Raw genomic sequence first — 15,927 nt, forward strand, 5'->3', positions numbered from 1 at the left:
TAAAATTTTTTTTGACACTTTAAGTGATTAATCTAAAAACGTCCGGCTGGTTGGAGCATTCTGAAATAGTTCTTTATCTTTTGGATGGTGGCCCTTAAAAGGGCCGTTTGTATGACAGTATCGGGTTTGATAATTTAACCGCCGAAACCGTACAGAGTGCGTCCTTGGCGTTTCAGCGCATAGACGACATCCATCGCCGTAACGGTCTTCCGCTTGGCGTGTTCAGTGTAAGTAACAGCATCCCGGATAACATTTTCTAGGAACACTTTCAGCACACCGCGGGTTTCTTCGTAGATCAAACCGGAGATACGCTTCACTCCTCCACGACGGGCGAGACGACGAATGGCTGGTTTGGTGATTCCCTGGATGTTATCACGGAGAACCTTTCGATGACGCTTGGCGCCTCCTTTGCCGAGTCCTTTACCTCCTTTGCCGCGGCCAGTCATTTTCGTACAGTAGATTGATGAGTAGTTGCTCGTAGAGTGCAAATCGAAAACTGAGATGTGGATTGCCTACAAGCGAATGTTTTTATATGTTTTTCGTTGGTAGCAACCTCACTAATACTCATACATCTGCAATCTACACTTAGACATTCCACACACTCGTCCCCTTCTATATACTTTATGCAACAAACAGCAGATGTTAGAATATTGAAAAGGGCGCGAAATTCCAGGTATCAGTTCGCCTTCGTTTTGGGTATAAAAGGGATCAAGCTGGAAAAAAATCGTTAGTTTGAATTTACACTTATCGCAAGGATAACAGAAAAAAATACTACAATGGCTCGTACCAAGCAGACCGCTCGTAAGTCCACCGGAGGAAAGGCTCCTCGTAAGCAGCTGGCTACGAAAGCCGCTCGCAAGAGTGCGCCAGCCACCGGAGGCGTTAAGAAGCCACATCGCTAACGGCCAGGAACCGTCGCTCTGCGTGAAATCCGTCGTTACCAAAAATCCACGGAATTGTTGATTCGAAAATTACCATTCCAGCGTTTGGTTCGTGAAATTGCTCAGGACTTCAAAACCGATCTGCGATTCCAGAGCTCAGCCGTTATGGCCCTGCAAGAAGCCAGCGAGGCTTATTTGGTGGGTCTGTTCGAAGATACCAATCTGTGTGCCATCCACGCCAAGCGAGTGACCATCATGCCGAAGGATATTCAGTTGGCACGCCGCATCCGCGGAGAACGTGCTTAATTTTAACATTCAACTGACATCAAACATATCAACGGTCCTTTTCAGGACCACTGCATAGTTTAATGAGAGGTTTTGCTCGATATTTCCATTTTTAGTGTGATTGATAAAAATCAATGGAGTTTTGTTGATTTAGAAAGCCATTCCACATCAAAGCTGTCCATGATGTTGTCCGTAGAGTGACTATAATCAGAGTGGCGACAGCTGTTCGTTTGGAATGACAGCTACCAGTTCCAAACGAGCAAACGACCTGTCAATTCAATGTAAATCTAATGGAATGTTTTTAATTGTTGCCAGCATTACGGATGAGATGTCGTCACTCTGGTTATAGGCACTCTAGTTGTCCGTATTGAAAAAGTGACGGTAAGTTATAAACAAAGTTTAATTTTAGGAAGGAAGGAAGTGCAGTTGTTTTTGTTTGATATTTCATCTGCAAAACTGTTATGTTTACGCTACATATTTATGCGTTTCAAAAATAGTTTTGGTGTTTTGTTACTTTTGAAAATCAAGTATAAAAGACGTGGCAGATTGCGTTTCACCATCACTATATTTGAAGCATTTGAAAGTACAGTACAACAACTGAGATGGCACCGAAAGCTAGTGAAAAGGCCGTTAAGAAATCCGGCAAAGCTCAGAAGAACATTGTGAAGGGAGACAAGAAGAAGCGCAAGCAACGCCGTAAGGAAAGCTACGCTATCTACATCTATAAGGTGTTGAAGCAAGTTCATCCGGACACCGGAGTCTCGTCGAAGGCTATGAGCATCATGAACAGTTTTGTCAACGATATCTTCGAACGTATTGCTGCCGAAGCTTCTCGTCTGGCTCAGTACAACAAGCGTTCTACGATCACTTCTCGCGAAATTCAAACAGCCGTTCGTCTGCTGCTGCCAGGAGAGTTGGCAAAACATGCCGTATCGGAAGGTACCAAGGCTGTTACCAAGTATACAAGCTCCAAGTAAACCAACTCAATCGTATTCCTTACAAAATCGGCCCTTTTCAGGGCCAACAATCATTTTAAAAGAATTGAGTTGAATTTTCTTAATTTTCAAAAGTAAATTTGATTTGTGATAGAAATTAGGTTTCACCGATTCCAACGACATGAAAATCATTCGAATGCATAAGTTCTTACATTAGTCAATTATGCTGATGTTAAAGCTTGAGTTTTAGTCAGTCTTTCGTCAGTTTCTATGAAGCGAGAGAAATAAAACTGTGAAGTTCGGAAATCATCGTTAATGTCGTTGACGTGTCCAATCTTAAACAGGATCATTATAAATTCTTATAATTTCACCTTAACGGAAGGCAAAATATTTGAGAAGTTAAGCTAGATTTCAAATTACCGATTGAAAATTTCCTTGTACAATCCATGCTGAAATCCTCCCGAGAATACGGCTGGAAGTGCCAATTTACTGCCAAGAACACGAGCCCGACTGTTGTAACTATTAAGTTGCGGCTTCGATTCATTAGTGCGAGTAAGTTCAACTTGAATCACAATCATCAAAACTATAGTCCTTACACTTTGCCAAAATCGTAAAAATTCTTCTTGACTGAGCATATTTCGCAAATGACCAATCCATTCATCAACTGTACTGTTCTCGATGACGTTCGTGTGAAGAATGCTTATGAAGCATGACTCCGCCTTTCCATGCTCGAAGTTACATGAACTTCCCAAACAAAACAAAATTTGTTATCTTTCATTTTAGTTGTATACCACATACTAACTATAACGATGCAAACGGTTAGTACGACGCGTCAATGCTAGTAATTATTTAATCACTTAAATCAATTACCTAATCGCGCCCCTGTAGCTTTTGCCTGTTAACAATTTCGGAAACGAAGCATTCCGCTCACAGTTCTTTTCTAAATTTATGGTGGTCCTGAAAAGGACCGATTATTAATTGCAAATAATGTCAAATTTAAGCACGTTCTCCACGGATGCGACGGGCCAGCTGGATGTCCTTTGGCATAATTGTCACACGCTTGGCGTGGATGGCGCATAGATTTGTGTCTTCGAACAGACCGACCAAATAAGCCTCACTAGCTTCCTGCAGAGCCATGACGGCTGAGCTCTGGAAACGCAGATCGGTTTTGAAATCCTGAGCGATTTCACGAACCAGACGCTGGAATGGCAGCTTGCGGATCAACAATTCGGTGGATTTCTGGTAACGACGAATTTCACGCAAGGCCACTGTTCCTGGCCGATAACGATGAGGCTTCTTAACGCCTCCGGTGGCTGGTGCACTCTTGCGAGCAGCTTTGGTAGCGAGCTGTTTACGAGGAGCCTTTCCTCCGGTGGACTTACGAGCGGTTTGTTTTGTACGAGCCATTGCTAGCCAGTAGGTAGATTGTTCGACCTTTTCGATAGAGGGATGAACGAGAAATGACGAGAAATTTTCAGAATCAATTCTTTTATAGCAGAAAAAGGGACGCTACCTGGATTTAGCCGCTTATTCCAAACACCAATCTATGCTATGCACCAAAGAGTGGGGAATAAACATGATGTGCAGAAAAATGCAGCATAATAGAATGAAGAAATATGAAAAAGCCATGCTCGGAGGGGAAATTGAAGTCGTTTGAAAATAGTATAAAACAGTCACGTCACAGGCAAACGTCATCTCAGTGTTTGAATTCTGTTTCAAAGTGTAACTGTTACTCATAAATTCTGAAAAATGACTGGTCGTGGTAAAGGAGGTAAAGGACTCGGAAAAGGAGGCGCCAAACGTCATCGTAAGGTTCTTCGTGATAACATCCAGGGAATCACCAAACCAGCCATCCGTCGTCTGGCTCGTCGTGGAGGAGTGAAGCGTATCTCCGGTCTGATCTACGAAGAAACCCGCGGTGTACTGAAAGTGTTCCTCGAAAATGTTATCCGGGATGCTGTTACTTACACTGAACACGCCAAGCGGAAGACTGTTACCGCTATGGATGTCGTCTATGCGTTGAAACGTCAAGGACGCACTCTGTACGGTTTCGGAGGCTAATGCCCCGTTTACACTTCTGCTGGCTGCCAGCATGCTGGTGTCAGTGTACTGCCCTCTTAGGAAAAAACGTTCAACTGTGGTCCAATGATCCAAAGTATTAGGCCAACGAAGGACCACCGTTGAACGTTTTTTTCCTAAGAGGGCAGTACACTGACACCAGCATGCTGGCAGCCAGCAGAAGTGTAAACGGGGCATAAAAGCCGATGAATTATCTATCAGAATGGCCCTTTTCAGGGCCAACAAACAATCAATTAAGAGTTATTCTAAGTATTTTTCCAACTTCATCATTACCATTAACATGAACGCGTTTGAATTGACTAAGAAGCCTATCTTCTGATAAAATGGCTGCAATATGAAAAAAAAAAATGATTACTTGACTTAGAAAATCGAATAGTCACAGGTAGGGTTTGCAGCAACTCTTAACAATGCAGAAGGTGTTATGCGCAGGTAGGTGTTTCACAACAAAAGCCAATGATCTTTATGTTAGTCACAACCACTAAGAACTTGTGATGTCGCACCCACTTTTGCCTAATAACGCGATTTAACTGATTTACAATTCATGGGAATTTAACCCGCACGTCATATGCATTAATAAGTAAGGTTGTGAGCTTTGAAGAAAGTCTTTCAAAAAAAATCGTATTTCATCTTCTGATCAGATAGTTTACTGCTGTCAGCATAGAGAAATGCGTCCCCAAGAAATGTGTACCAGTGTTCCATTCAATTCATGACAGTAATCATATGACAAATGTGCATTACAAACAGATCTGCCAACTAACGATCTGGTCCAAGGTCCAAGATCAATATTGAAGATAATACCATTGTGTTTATTTTATTCAAATTCATTGGATGCAATGACATGAATTCTTTTGCAAACATTGATCTCTTTCGGATTTTGAAGGGAATTCAAAATGTAATAATTCAAATGATGTAATAATGCAATGGAATTGATCAATGAATTATCCAAGGTCAGTGGTTAAGATGATATGTTGTCAACGTTTTTCATCACTTATCGTCAAAAAAACATTAAGAAACTTTTGGCAACATGTTACAAAAAAAACTGTTTAAACAGCTTTGCTCAGATATGTAAATAGACAATTCATATAATACTGAAACGGTGACGATTTTTGAAGCAAAGTTAGACGATTTTGAAGCGTAATTTGAATAAATGTGAGAAGGATAATTAAACATTTTTAATACTCGAAGACGCGCATATGAACTAACATAACACAGCCTATCATCCATCATCAAACGTCATTATATTCTTGCGCGTACCAAAAAACCTATTATCACAGATAACAGATATACAGGCTCAAACAAAAATTTTCAAAATCCTGTGTAAATTTCAAATTTGCTATACGTTGGAAACACTACTGCCACCTACTCGACTATTCGCCGCGATCTTTCAAAACGTTCCACTTCGTTCCGGAACAATAACAAAATCCTCCTGCCTGTTACATAAATATTCGAACTATAACAATTTGAACACTTATCACACGATTTACCTAAGTGTTAGCGACAAATTTATTCCCATGTCGCATTAATCACACGATAATTCGTTCGAAATAAAACAAAAATAAACTTAACATTTGACATTTTAACCAACAGCAAAACAAAAATCTAGCATGAAGTGAATGTTGAGCAAATTTTACACACAGTTCATATGTGAGCCTGTATATCTGTTATCTGTGGTTCATATGTGAGCCTGTATATCTGTTATCTGTGTTCAAACGCTTGGTTTTATCGAAAAATGCGGACTCAAGATACCAAGTCAATCGGATTGACGGTACTGACAATACTTTGGATTGACAATAATATTGTCACGTGTAAGGGCCGCTTTAGTATGTTTTTTTGGCACCAGAGTTGCATTTTAAAATTTGTATTTCAACTTGAAAAATCTGTTTACCATCTGTGTTGCATATTTTCGATCGTTATCTGTGAAAGTCTGTAAAAAACATTTTGAAAATCTCCAAATTTTTTTTGTGAATTTTGATAAAATCTGTTTTCTGTGGCACAGAATCCGTGTGGCAAAATAGTCAAAAAACCTGTGGTTTTACCTTGGGTTTTACCGACGACGTTTCACACTAGGACAGGACCAGACAACTGGCTTCTTTTTCCAGAAAAATATTTCTCTTCTTATTCCGGTTGCTCCCTGCTGTAAATAATAAATGCCTCGGGATCACTGTTGCCAGTAGAGATAATTATTCATTCTGAAAACTTTCTCCCCTTATAACATGCAATTATTTATCATTTGAAAACACTTAGACAAATGTTATATCGGTCAAAAATATAGCTCTGGATTCATTTTGATCAGATGTTTGTTTTGAAGAAAACGTTTAGTTGAAACAGCTTAATAAAATTTTTCTAAAACACTCAATTTTGGGTAATTAATGTTTGCAGCTTTATTAACTAAAGTATTCAACATATTCTATTTGAGAAAAATAATAACATACAGAAGTATCCAAAGATTCGGTGCTATTCTCAACCAACATAATCAATATTCTCGTCCATATCACACTTCGTGATTTCAGGCTTTCTCTTTGTATCATCCAGTGATTGTTAAATGTACTCGTATATTTTCCGCATTGACAGGACTTAAAAACAAATTGAACTTAAATCCTATTAAAATTAATGATTTTGAAAAGATGACCCGAAAAATAAAATATCCAATATCAAGCTACATTGTTACCGACGATACTGACAACACTTTTTCTACCACCCTGCAATAATATTGATTTCAACAACTTGTACTTGCTTATGTCAATTTCAACCAATCACGAGCTGGTCCGAAATTGGTCCTAAATGTGGATTAACAATTGTCAGGTCCTGTCCTAGGTTTTACAGAAAAATCTGTGAATATGGTAACTCTGCTTGGCATCCCTGAGTTACCAATCGGTAGTAACATGCAGGGATGCCAGGTTCACAGATTAATCTGTGTTTCACAGATTTTCAATTTTGTGCACAGATTTTAAAAATGACACAGATTTTCACAGATTTCTGAAAATGATCACAGATTTTCACAGATTCTGGAATAAATCACAGATTTTTACAGATTTTTGAAATCGAGCACAGTTTAGCACCAAAAAGTACAGAGCGGTTGAGGGAAAAGATACAGAGCGTGTTGGTAGTGAGACCTTTTTTTGCTCACCAAATTGATTTTGATCTGCTATTATCACAGACTAACAGACATGACAGTATGAGTAAATTCTAATAAAAATTATTTTTCGTGATGCACTAGTTCCACCTATATTGTACTGCGCGAACTATTTACTATCTGTACACCCCTTGTGTTATGTAAAAGTTTTTTTACTAGTTGGTTTCCCCTCGTTTGTCAACACCGATCAGCTGCTTGCAGGGATGCCTGATTTCATCAAAATATTTGAAAATGAATCGTCACAATGATTTATTGGATTACGTTGATAATATATTTAACTTTTTCTTGATGTTGGAGGGTAACCATTTATTCGACTCAAATTTGTTCATCTAGACTATTTTTTATTGTGTTGGTAGTTTTCACCCGAAATTAAGTGGCGGCAGACCAGAAGCAAGTAAATATTGTAACAAAACGGGTTCGATTTTTTATTGAGTTGGAGGATGAGAAGTAGGCGCAATTATGTATATAGTTTAGGCAATATCAAAGATAAACTCAAGATAGAGTAGTCTGCGATTTCTTAGGTATCATTTGAATAGGACCCCTCGAGTATTTTGAAGCAAAACAACAAGTGTCTGATCACTAGATGCGTCGTAACTATGACAATGATTGTTTATGTTTGGAAAAATATCAAGTTACAGTATGAACGATATTGAGAAATTTCGCTTTATATCAGTGATTCTTAGAATAAGAAAGTGAAAACTACTAGTTGTCTAGAATTTATTTAGTTTGTTATAGCCTCATCCCATGAAGCATCAGTTGTGGCAAGAAATCATTATATGCTGAATGTAAACATATGTGTGCTTCCTTTCTAACTTGTATTGTTTCCATGGCATTTTGTCGGAACTAGTCGACGCTTGTTAACGGGGGGTCAATAAAATTACATTATTACTGAACCAACTGGTTCACGATTACTGACCCAACATTTTTCAATGAAACGTATGGAACATTGTAATCTTCAGTTTATCTTTGGCAATATGTATTAAATCTGTATCCTGCATGAAATTCGCATGGACGTATACAAATCAATACATTACAGGTAATTCTGTATGAATGGCAACTCTGTTGGTAAATGAAAAAAATAAAGACAGTCTAGATGACAGACATGATGTTTTTGATAGGGTAACGTGGCGCCATCATGACACATGTGAGTACTGTCCCAAATAATGGAATATTCGAAATGACCGTTAAAATGATTGAAGAATCAAATTTGAGTGTCCTGTCTGTTAGTCTGTGCTATTATGGTGAGGAAAACGGGCACAGATTTTCACAGACAGGTTTTTGGCTGATCACAGATTTTTGAAAAAATGACCTGGCATCCCTGGTAACATGTGATTAGGTCATATCGCACGTTAGGCCCTTGCGAATGTTACAAAATATAATGCTCATTGCTCGGCTCTACAACCACAGACTAACAGACATGACAGTATGAGTAAATTCTTATAAAAAAAATTTTTCGTTATGCACTAGCTCCACCTATATTGTACTGCGCGAACTATTTACTATTTGTACACCCCTTGTGTTATGTAAAAGTTTTTTTACTAGTTGGTTTCCCCTCGTTTGTCAACACCGATCAGCTGCTTGCAGTGATGCCTGATTTCATCAAAATATTTGATAATGAATCGTTACAATAAATTATTGGATTACGTTGATAATATATTTAACTTTTTCGCGATGTTGGAAGGTAACCATTTATTTGACTCAACGTTGTTCATCTAGACTATTTTTTATTGTGTTGGTAGTTATCACCCGAAATTAAGTGGCGGCAGACCAGAAGCAAGTAAATATTGTAACAAAACGGGTTCGATTTTGTCTTGCGTTGGAGGATGAGAAGTAGGCACAATTATGTATATAGTTTTGGCAATATGTATTAAATCTGTATCCTGCATGAAATTCGCATGGACGTATACAAATCAATACATTATAGGTAATTCTGTATGAATGGCAACTCTGTTGGTAAATGAAAAAATAAACACAGTCTAGATGACAGACAGGATGTTTTTGATAGGGTAACGTGGCGCCATCATGACACATGTGAGTACTGTCCCAAATAAAGGAATATTCGAAATGACCGTTAAAATGATTGAAGAATCTAATTTGAGTGTCCTGTCTGTTAGTCTGTGCTACAACCTTCATTAACACAATAATCGATATAATCTCGTAGATAGAAGCCCAATCTACGAAATATGCTTGAATTGCATGTTTAAAATTTGAGTAATGAGCATTATTTTTTGTAACTTTCAAAAGGGTATATCGCACGATATGCCCTAATCACTAACTCAGAAAAATAAGATGGTAACAGCTACCATATGGGAGGATAGTTTAACCGACGACACGACCAGACACTCTGAATAAATATTGAAATTAAAAGTGTTTCTTAACGGATCACCATCGGTTACCGAATATTGAATGAACCCGTGTTAATGAACAAAAATAATTTCTCGAGCAACACTGTTTTGGTTGCTATACAAAGTGATCGTCAGGTTACCACAGCAAAACAAACAAACAGATCCATTGGTATATCAATTAAAATACGGAATTTATTTTAATAATTTCGCTAGATTAAGAAGTATTTAAAATAAATAACAGAAAAAACCGCTAAAAGGAATGAAGAATCATTCGTCAAGTAGTTTGGAATAATTCTTGTAACACTTTTTTTTTTGTTTTTGTTTCGATTATAGAGGTTTTAACATTAATGTCATTCGCCTCTTCGGGCCAGAAAAACTTTCTGACCCTATGTGCGGGGTTGGGAATCGAACCCAGGCGGGCTGCGTGAAAGGCATCGACTTACCCATCACGCTATACCCGTCCCCGCTTGTAATACTTATTTGTCTTTACAACAAAACCATAGTGTTCCTGATATTCAGGTACCATGATGGTTCTTGGTATCAATTCACCATGGATGATACTTTTGAGTTTTTGGATAAAGGTAAGCTTGTTGGATTCTCATAATATGGAACGGTAAAAATACACTTCAATTACTGATTGTTGCTGACTTTGATATACGATTTAAATATCACAGAAAAATTTCTCTGGAAGCGTTTTGTGGTCTGCTGTCCAAAACAACCCATTCTGACAATGAAAATATCAAATCACCCCAGGTTATCACGGCTTCTAATGGCTTGTAGGGAAAGTTACATCGCAGATATTATTACGATGATGCCCACTATCTGCCGCATGGTAATGTGGTAAGCAATATCGTCTAACAAACAGCGTTCAAGAATGATTTTCTTACAAAAACTACCTGCAGCCGTACGAACACAACGAAAGTAGTTTTCATCAATCTATATTCCTGCATATAATTAGGATTAACAAATGAAATTGAAAATTATATTGCTTGTTAACATAACTCCCCCGGAAATGCATAATCGATTAGTTCCAATATTGTTTTGTTTTAAAGTTTATGAGAAACCAATAATTTATGATCTAAGGTATACAACATGTAAATAAATAGTAAAAACACAAAATATTTATGGATTCGTCTCATTTTCGAAGCAGTGACGGTTTGAATATTGTGGGAATTTCATGTATTTTAAAAGTTATAACTGTAGCGGCACACCATAAACATTCGAGGTCGGAAGCATTCACTTGAGCGTTGCGACGAGAGACCACGAGATTTTTCTGCCCACTGAGTATCACACCGTATCCTGTTTAAGAGGTCGTACGCAGAGATGGCATTTCACCAGAGTGATAAACGCTAGAGTCAGATTTCTGCCACACCGAGGATGAAAAAAACGAAGCACCGCACAAAGAGGAAAGCGCACTTCTTCTCAGTGTCGAATAGACAGCATTTGAGTGTGTGCTTGTGGTTAAAGCAGCTGGCGCGAGTGAAACACATTCTCTTCGCATGAATCGCTCACACGCGCTCTCGTCTAAATACACCCAAGTGACCACTGGCGCGTGATGCTGAGCGAACACTTCTGTGAACTTCAATTAATAGAGAGTAGATCTGGCCTTGCTATGAAAAATTTGCAAGGAAAACCGAAAATTTTACGATAAATTGTTTTATTTTGCTGATTTTGCGTGTCCACGCTTCATCTACGAAAACCATACAGCAGAGTGCTCACCGGCGTGTACACCTCTGTGAAAGTATCTGCATCCACCTCAGAGAATTTATTAGCTAATGCTCTAGCACTTCGGTGCGATTCAGTGGAAGAGGTAAAAGGAAATAAACAAACGCACTCATGATGCGTGCACACTTACACAACAGTGGTGTATAAATGTGAAAGAGAAGAGCTCTCGTTGAAGTTGTCAGTGCGAGGGGAGAAATTTTGCTTGCTCTTCGTCACACAGAGGAGATAGACATCTCTGGTCGTACGCGATATGGAGAGATGCTTTGACAGGCTGAGGAACAACGTAATGTACATCGAAGCAATATTCAGCGTTGAATCGAGCAAAGCTGCAACAGCAGGTCGGCCAATCACCATTAGGACCTAGAACGACTGTTCTTTACCGGTAACAAGATAAATAAATGTAACTAGGGTTACGGAGCTGTTGTTCCGAAAACAACAATTCCTCAGACTGCGTTGCCAGTTTATACCATTTTTAAAAGATTTCATTTTGACATTTCTAGTTACTGAGGGGTAGTAAAATTTACGATGCAGTTTTGAATAGCGAGTGGCACGTCGTGTCGTCGGTTTAACCATACAAGTATAGTTGTTTTCAGCACAACAATAAAATCAGATGATGTTAACAATATGCAACCCTACTTTTACTATGAATGGTTTTAGCTATAGAATAGTAATATCACAGACTAACAGACAGGACACTCAAATTAGATTCTACAATCATTTTAACGGTCATTTCGAATATTCCTTTATTTGGGACAGTACTCACATGTGTCATGATGGCGCCACGTTACCCTATCAAAAACATCTTGTCTGTCATCTATACTGTGTTTATATTTTTTCATTTACCAACAGAGTTGCCATTCATGCAGAATTACCTGTAATGTATTGATTTGTATACGTCCATGCGAATTTCATGCAGGATACAGATTTAATAAATATTGCCAAAACTACATACATAATTGTGCCTACTTCTCATCCTCCAACGCAATACAAAATCGAACCCGTTTTGTTACAATATTTACTTGCTTCTGGTCTGCCGCCACTTAATTTCGGGTGAAGACTACCAACAGAATAAAAAATAGTCTAGATGAACAACGTTGAGTCAAATAAATGGTAAACCTTCCAACATCGGGAAAAAGTTAAATATATTATCAACGTAATCCAATAATTTATTGTGACGATTCACTTCCAAATATTTTAATGAAATCAGGCATCCCTGCAGGCAGCTGATCGGTGTTGACAAACGAGGGGAAACCAACTAGTAAAAAAAACTTTTACATAACACAAGGGGTGTACCGATAGTAAATAGTTCGCGCAGTACAATATAGGTGGAACTAGTGCATCACGAAAAATTATGTTTATAAGAATTTACTCATACTGTCATGTCTGTTAGTCTGTGGTAATATCACAGATAACAGATATACAGGCTCACATATAAACTGTGTGTAAAATTTGCTCAACCAGCGTAGCGAACACTTGCAGATGTCACCACGATCGACACGAGATGCCACCACGATTTGGGTGCCGCTTTCACATGAGCCACAATTTTGGGTGCAACATTCACTTCATGCTAGATTTTTGTTTTGCTGTTGGTTAAAATGTCAAATGTTAAGTTTATATTTGTTTTATGTTAAGTTTTTTTTGTTTTATTTCGAACGAATTATCGTGTGATTAATGCGACATGGGAATAAATTTGTCGCTAACACTTAGGTAAATCGTGTGATAAGTGTTCAAATTGTTATAGTTCGAATATTTATGTAACAGGCAGGAGGATTTTGTTATCGTTCCGGAACGTAGTGGAACGTTTTGAAAGATTGCAGCGAACAGTCGAGTAGGTGGCAGTAGTGTTTCCAACGTATAGCAAATTTGAAATTTACACAGGATTTTGAAAATTTTTGTTTGAGCCTGTATATCTGTTATCTGTGGTTTGAAGTTTCAAATATTGCAACTGAACATTGAAACATTGAGAGAAGAGTTCATTGCACATATTTGACAGTTTCCTCGCTGAAGAAAAAGTATTGTCGGATTGATGAGCAGTTTTGATTTTTTGACAATATTTTCGTCAATCTAATGAGGTTTCCATTACACGATCAAAAGTATTGTCAATACTCCTTGTATTGACAATAATATTGTCTCGTGTCAGGGCCGCTTGACATATCGTCTTCGACTCATTAGTGAATTAAGATCTTGTGCAAAGCAACTGAAAGCTTCACACAGACGTACACACTTAAAACCGATTCTCGAGCTCGGCATAATGAAATGCCGAATTATATCGACAACACTTAATTTTACTGACTATTCAGTAATTAACATGCTCTTTTCCGAAAATCGTTAAAGTTCTATGCTGATATCTCGGTAAAGTGAGTTCTTTTGCTGAAGTTTGGCAAAATATTATGCTGAACGTGTCAGTAAACAACAAATATACCGAGATCAGCAAAACCGTTTGCCGAGATTTCGAACAGCGACTTAGCTTTTACTGAAACTCGGTTAGACACTTGTCATTTAATGTTTCCTTTAGATTTTACAAGCATCACGTCGCCATTACTCGTGGAACTGGAAAACATCTAAACTGGATGAAGGAAGAAGATTTGTATATTTTATTAAAAGATAAGTAAAATCGAAAACTATCTAATTTGCATATATATTTATATCCGCTTATTTACAGGTGAGGTGAGGAGCACTAGAAACAATTGTCTTTAGCCTTGATGTTTTCGTTTGGTGTTTGCGCTTTTGTGGTTTGCTGAATTGAAATGAACATCAATAAAATATTCCTTTCACCAACACTAGCTATTGCTGTTATTAATTTCATGCAAAAATAAAAAAATATCTTTCCTTTTTTCGATTACTGATGACTCGGCAATTCATGATTCCTTCCTGATAACTTTTGCCGAGCAGACAGCAAAACTTCTGCTGACAAGTTCGGCAATAATTGACAGTTGACAAATTTTGGATTGCCGAGATTCTCAGTAATTATACATTTTGCCGAGACGATAACCGAGCACTCGGCTGTGCAAATCTCGGCATTTTTTTGCCGAGATTCAGCAAGAAATTTTAAGTGTGTAAAATTTAACTCTACTTAAGCTACTACTCTACTTTGTAATTATACTCTAGTGCCTTTATAGGCATTTATGTTCGTTGTTTTCTACTTATCAGACAATTTTGAACCATTTGCTAGAAAAAAAACATCTACAAAATCTGGCAAAAGATCTGATTTGTTGAAGGGTCTGTCGAAAAGAGATAAATCTGGAGCATTGGCAACTCTGTTTGTCAGTAATTTAGTTTTAACCAGAGATGCCATTTATACAGATTTATCTGTATTATACAGATTTTTACATCCTCATACAGATCTAATACAAAATACAGATATTATACAGATTCCCTAAATTTAATACAGATTTATACAGATTTCACAAGAAGTAATAAAGAAAAACTGTTTCCGTCTGAGCTATCTTTGGTATTTGATTGCAGTGACGAGATGAAAGTTTATTAATCAACGGACAAATCACAAATTAAGGTGAAATGTAGCGTCATAAAATGCGCGCAAAATTTTATCCGCTTCAGTTGAACGAACCATCGCACAAAGCGTACCAAGAAAAACGGACACATAGAAACAAGTACTTTTTTCAATGATTGAGCGCAGTGGGCTTACCTCTCGTTATATTGGCTTGTAAAAAGACTGCACGTAATGGATTTTTGAATTCTTCACACTTTGAATGTATGCTAATTCAATCATTATTGTTAGTGATTACTCTTACTCTAGAGCTACAAATCATGAGTAATTATGAATGATTAACATGAGGTTATATGTATATGTATTGACTAACTTGCTAACCATGTATATGCCTGAGTTTAGTAGCAAGCATGGATTCTCCTTCAAAAGATAAAATTTACGTAAAAGTTTTCACCGTTAACTTTTTTTCGGAAGCGACTTTCGGAATTATATAGCATGATGAATCTAGAAATGTCTGTTTCAACGATAACGAACCGAAGACCAAACAGCCTCTGGCCTCCGGTGCCAGAAATCATCAATAGTTTAATAATTTCTTAGATTACATTATTGGAATACATTCCAATTATTACTAATAGTTCATCATACCATGCAGTTAAAATTATTTAGTGAATCTGTGAAGCTGACCCTCAATGTTTATCACTTTGTTTGTATATCAGGTTAATGAACGATAATACTTGGCTTGTATTCATTTCATTCAGTAGCTTGTCAATGTTGAAGTTTTAGTTTTGCTAAAAAAATTGCTACAATCTAAAATAATACCTGTTTTACGATATTACACAACCAAGCATTATTGCTTCAGCAACATCAATGCATTGAACACAACAGAATTGGACATTATTAGCATTATAAATTACAGCTACTTAGAAAATAAACGATTTCTTACAATACTCATTTTATTGTATTCAACTCGTTTTTATTTCAACACAAAACCCAATACTGCATAAATTCGCGTCATTATTTGATATGTAATTTTTGCTCACGATATAATGCCACCGTGCCCACCGTGCATTTCTCACACCACCTCAATACGAAACAG

At 37.6% G+C, this 15,927-nt stretch overlaps 2 protein-coding genes and 1 pseudogene across 2 annotated transcripts; 2 read left to right on the plus strand and 1 right to left on the minus strand.

Annotated features, from left to right (window-relative positions):
- On the minus strand, positions 1 to 3,508 carry LOC131439560 (histone H3-like). The gene is made up of 2 exons (XM_058610715.1): positions 3,173 to 3,508; positions 1 to 455 (listed from the first exon to the last, which is right to left on the minus strand). The coding sequence occupies exons 1-2, from the start codon at positions 3,506 to 3,508 to the stop codon at positions 135 to 137; spliced, it is 657 nt and encodes a 218-aa protein (XP_058466698.1). The 3' UTR covers positions 1 to 134.
- LOC131439559 (histone H3-like) lies at positions 777 to 4,162 on the plus strand (annotated as a pseudogene).
- On the plus strand, positions 1,769 to 2,143 carry LOC131439564 (histone H2B-like). Its single transcript, XM_058610720.1, has one exon. The coding sequence runs from the start codon at positions 1,769 to 1,771 to the stop codon at positions 2,141 to 2,143; it is 375 nt and encodes a 124-aa protein (XP_058466703.1).
- Positions 4,163 to 15,927: the final 11,765 nt, after the last annotated feature.

Source organism: Malaya genurostris, chromosome 3 (assembly GCF_030247185.1).
Source record: "Malaya genurostris strain Urasoe2022 chromosome 3, Malgen_1.1, whole genome shotgun sequence".
Lineage (NCBI taxonomy): Eukaryota > Metazoa > Arthropoda > Insecta > Diptera > Culicidae > Malaya > Malaya genurostris.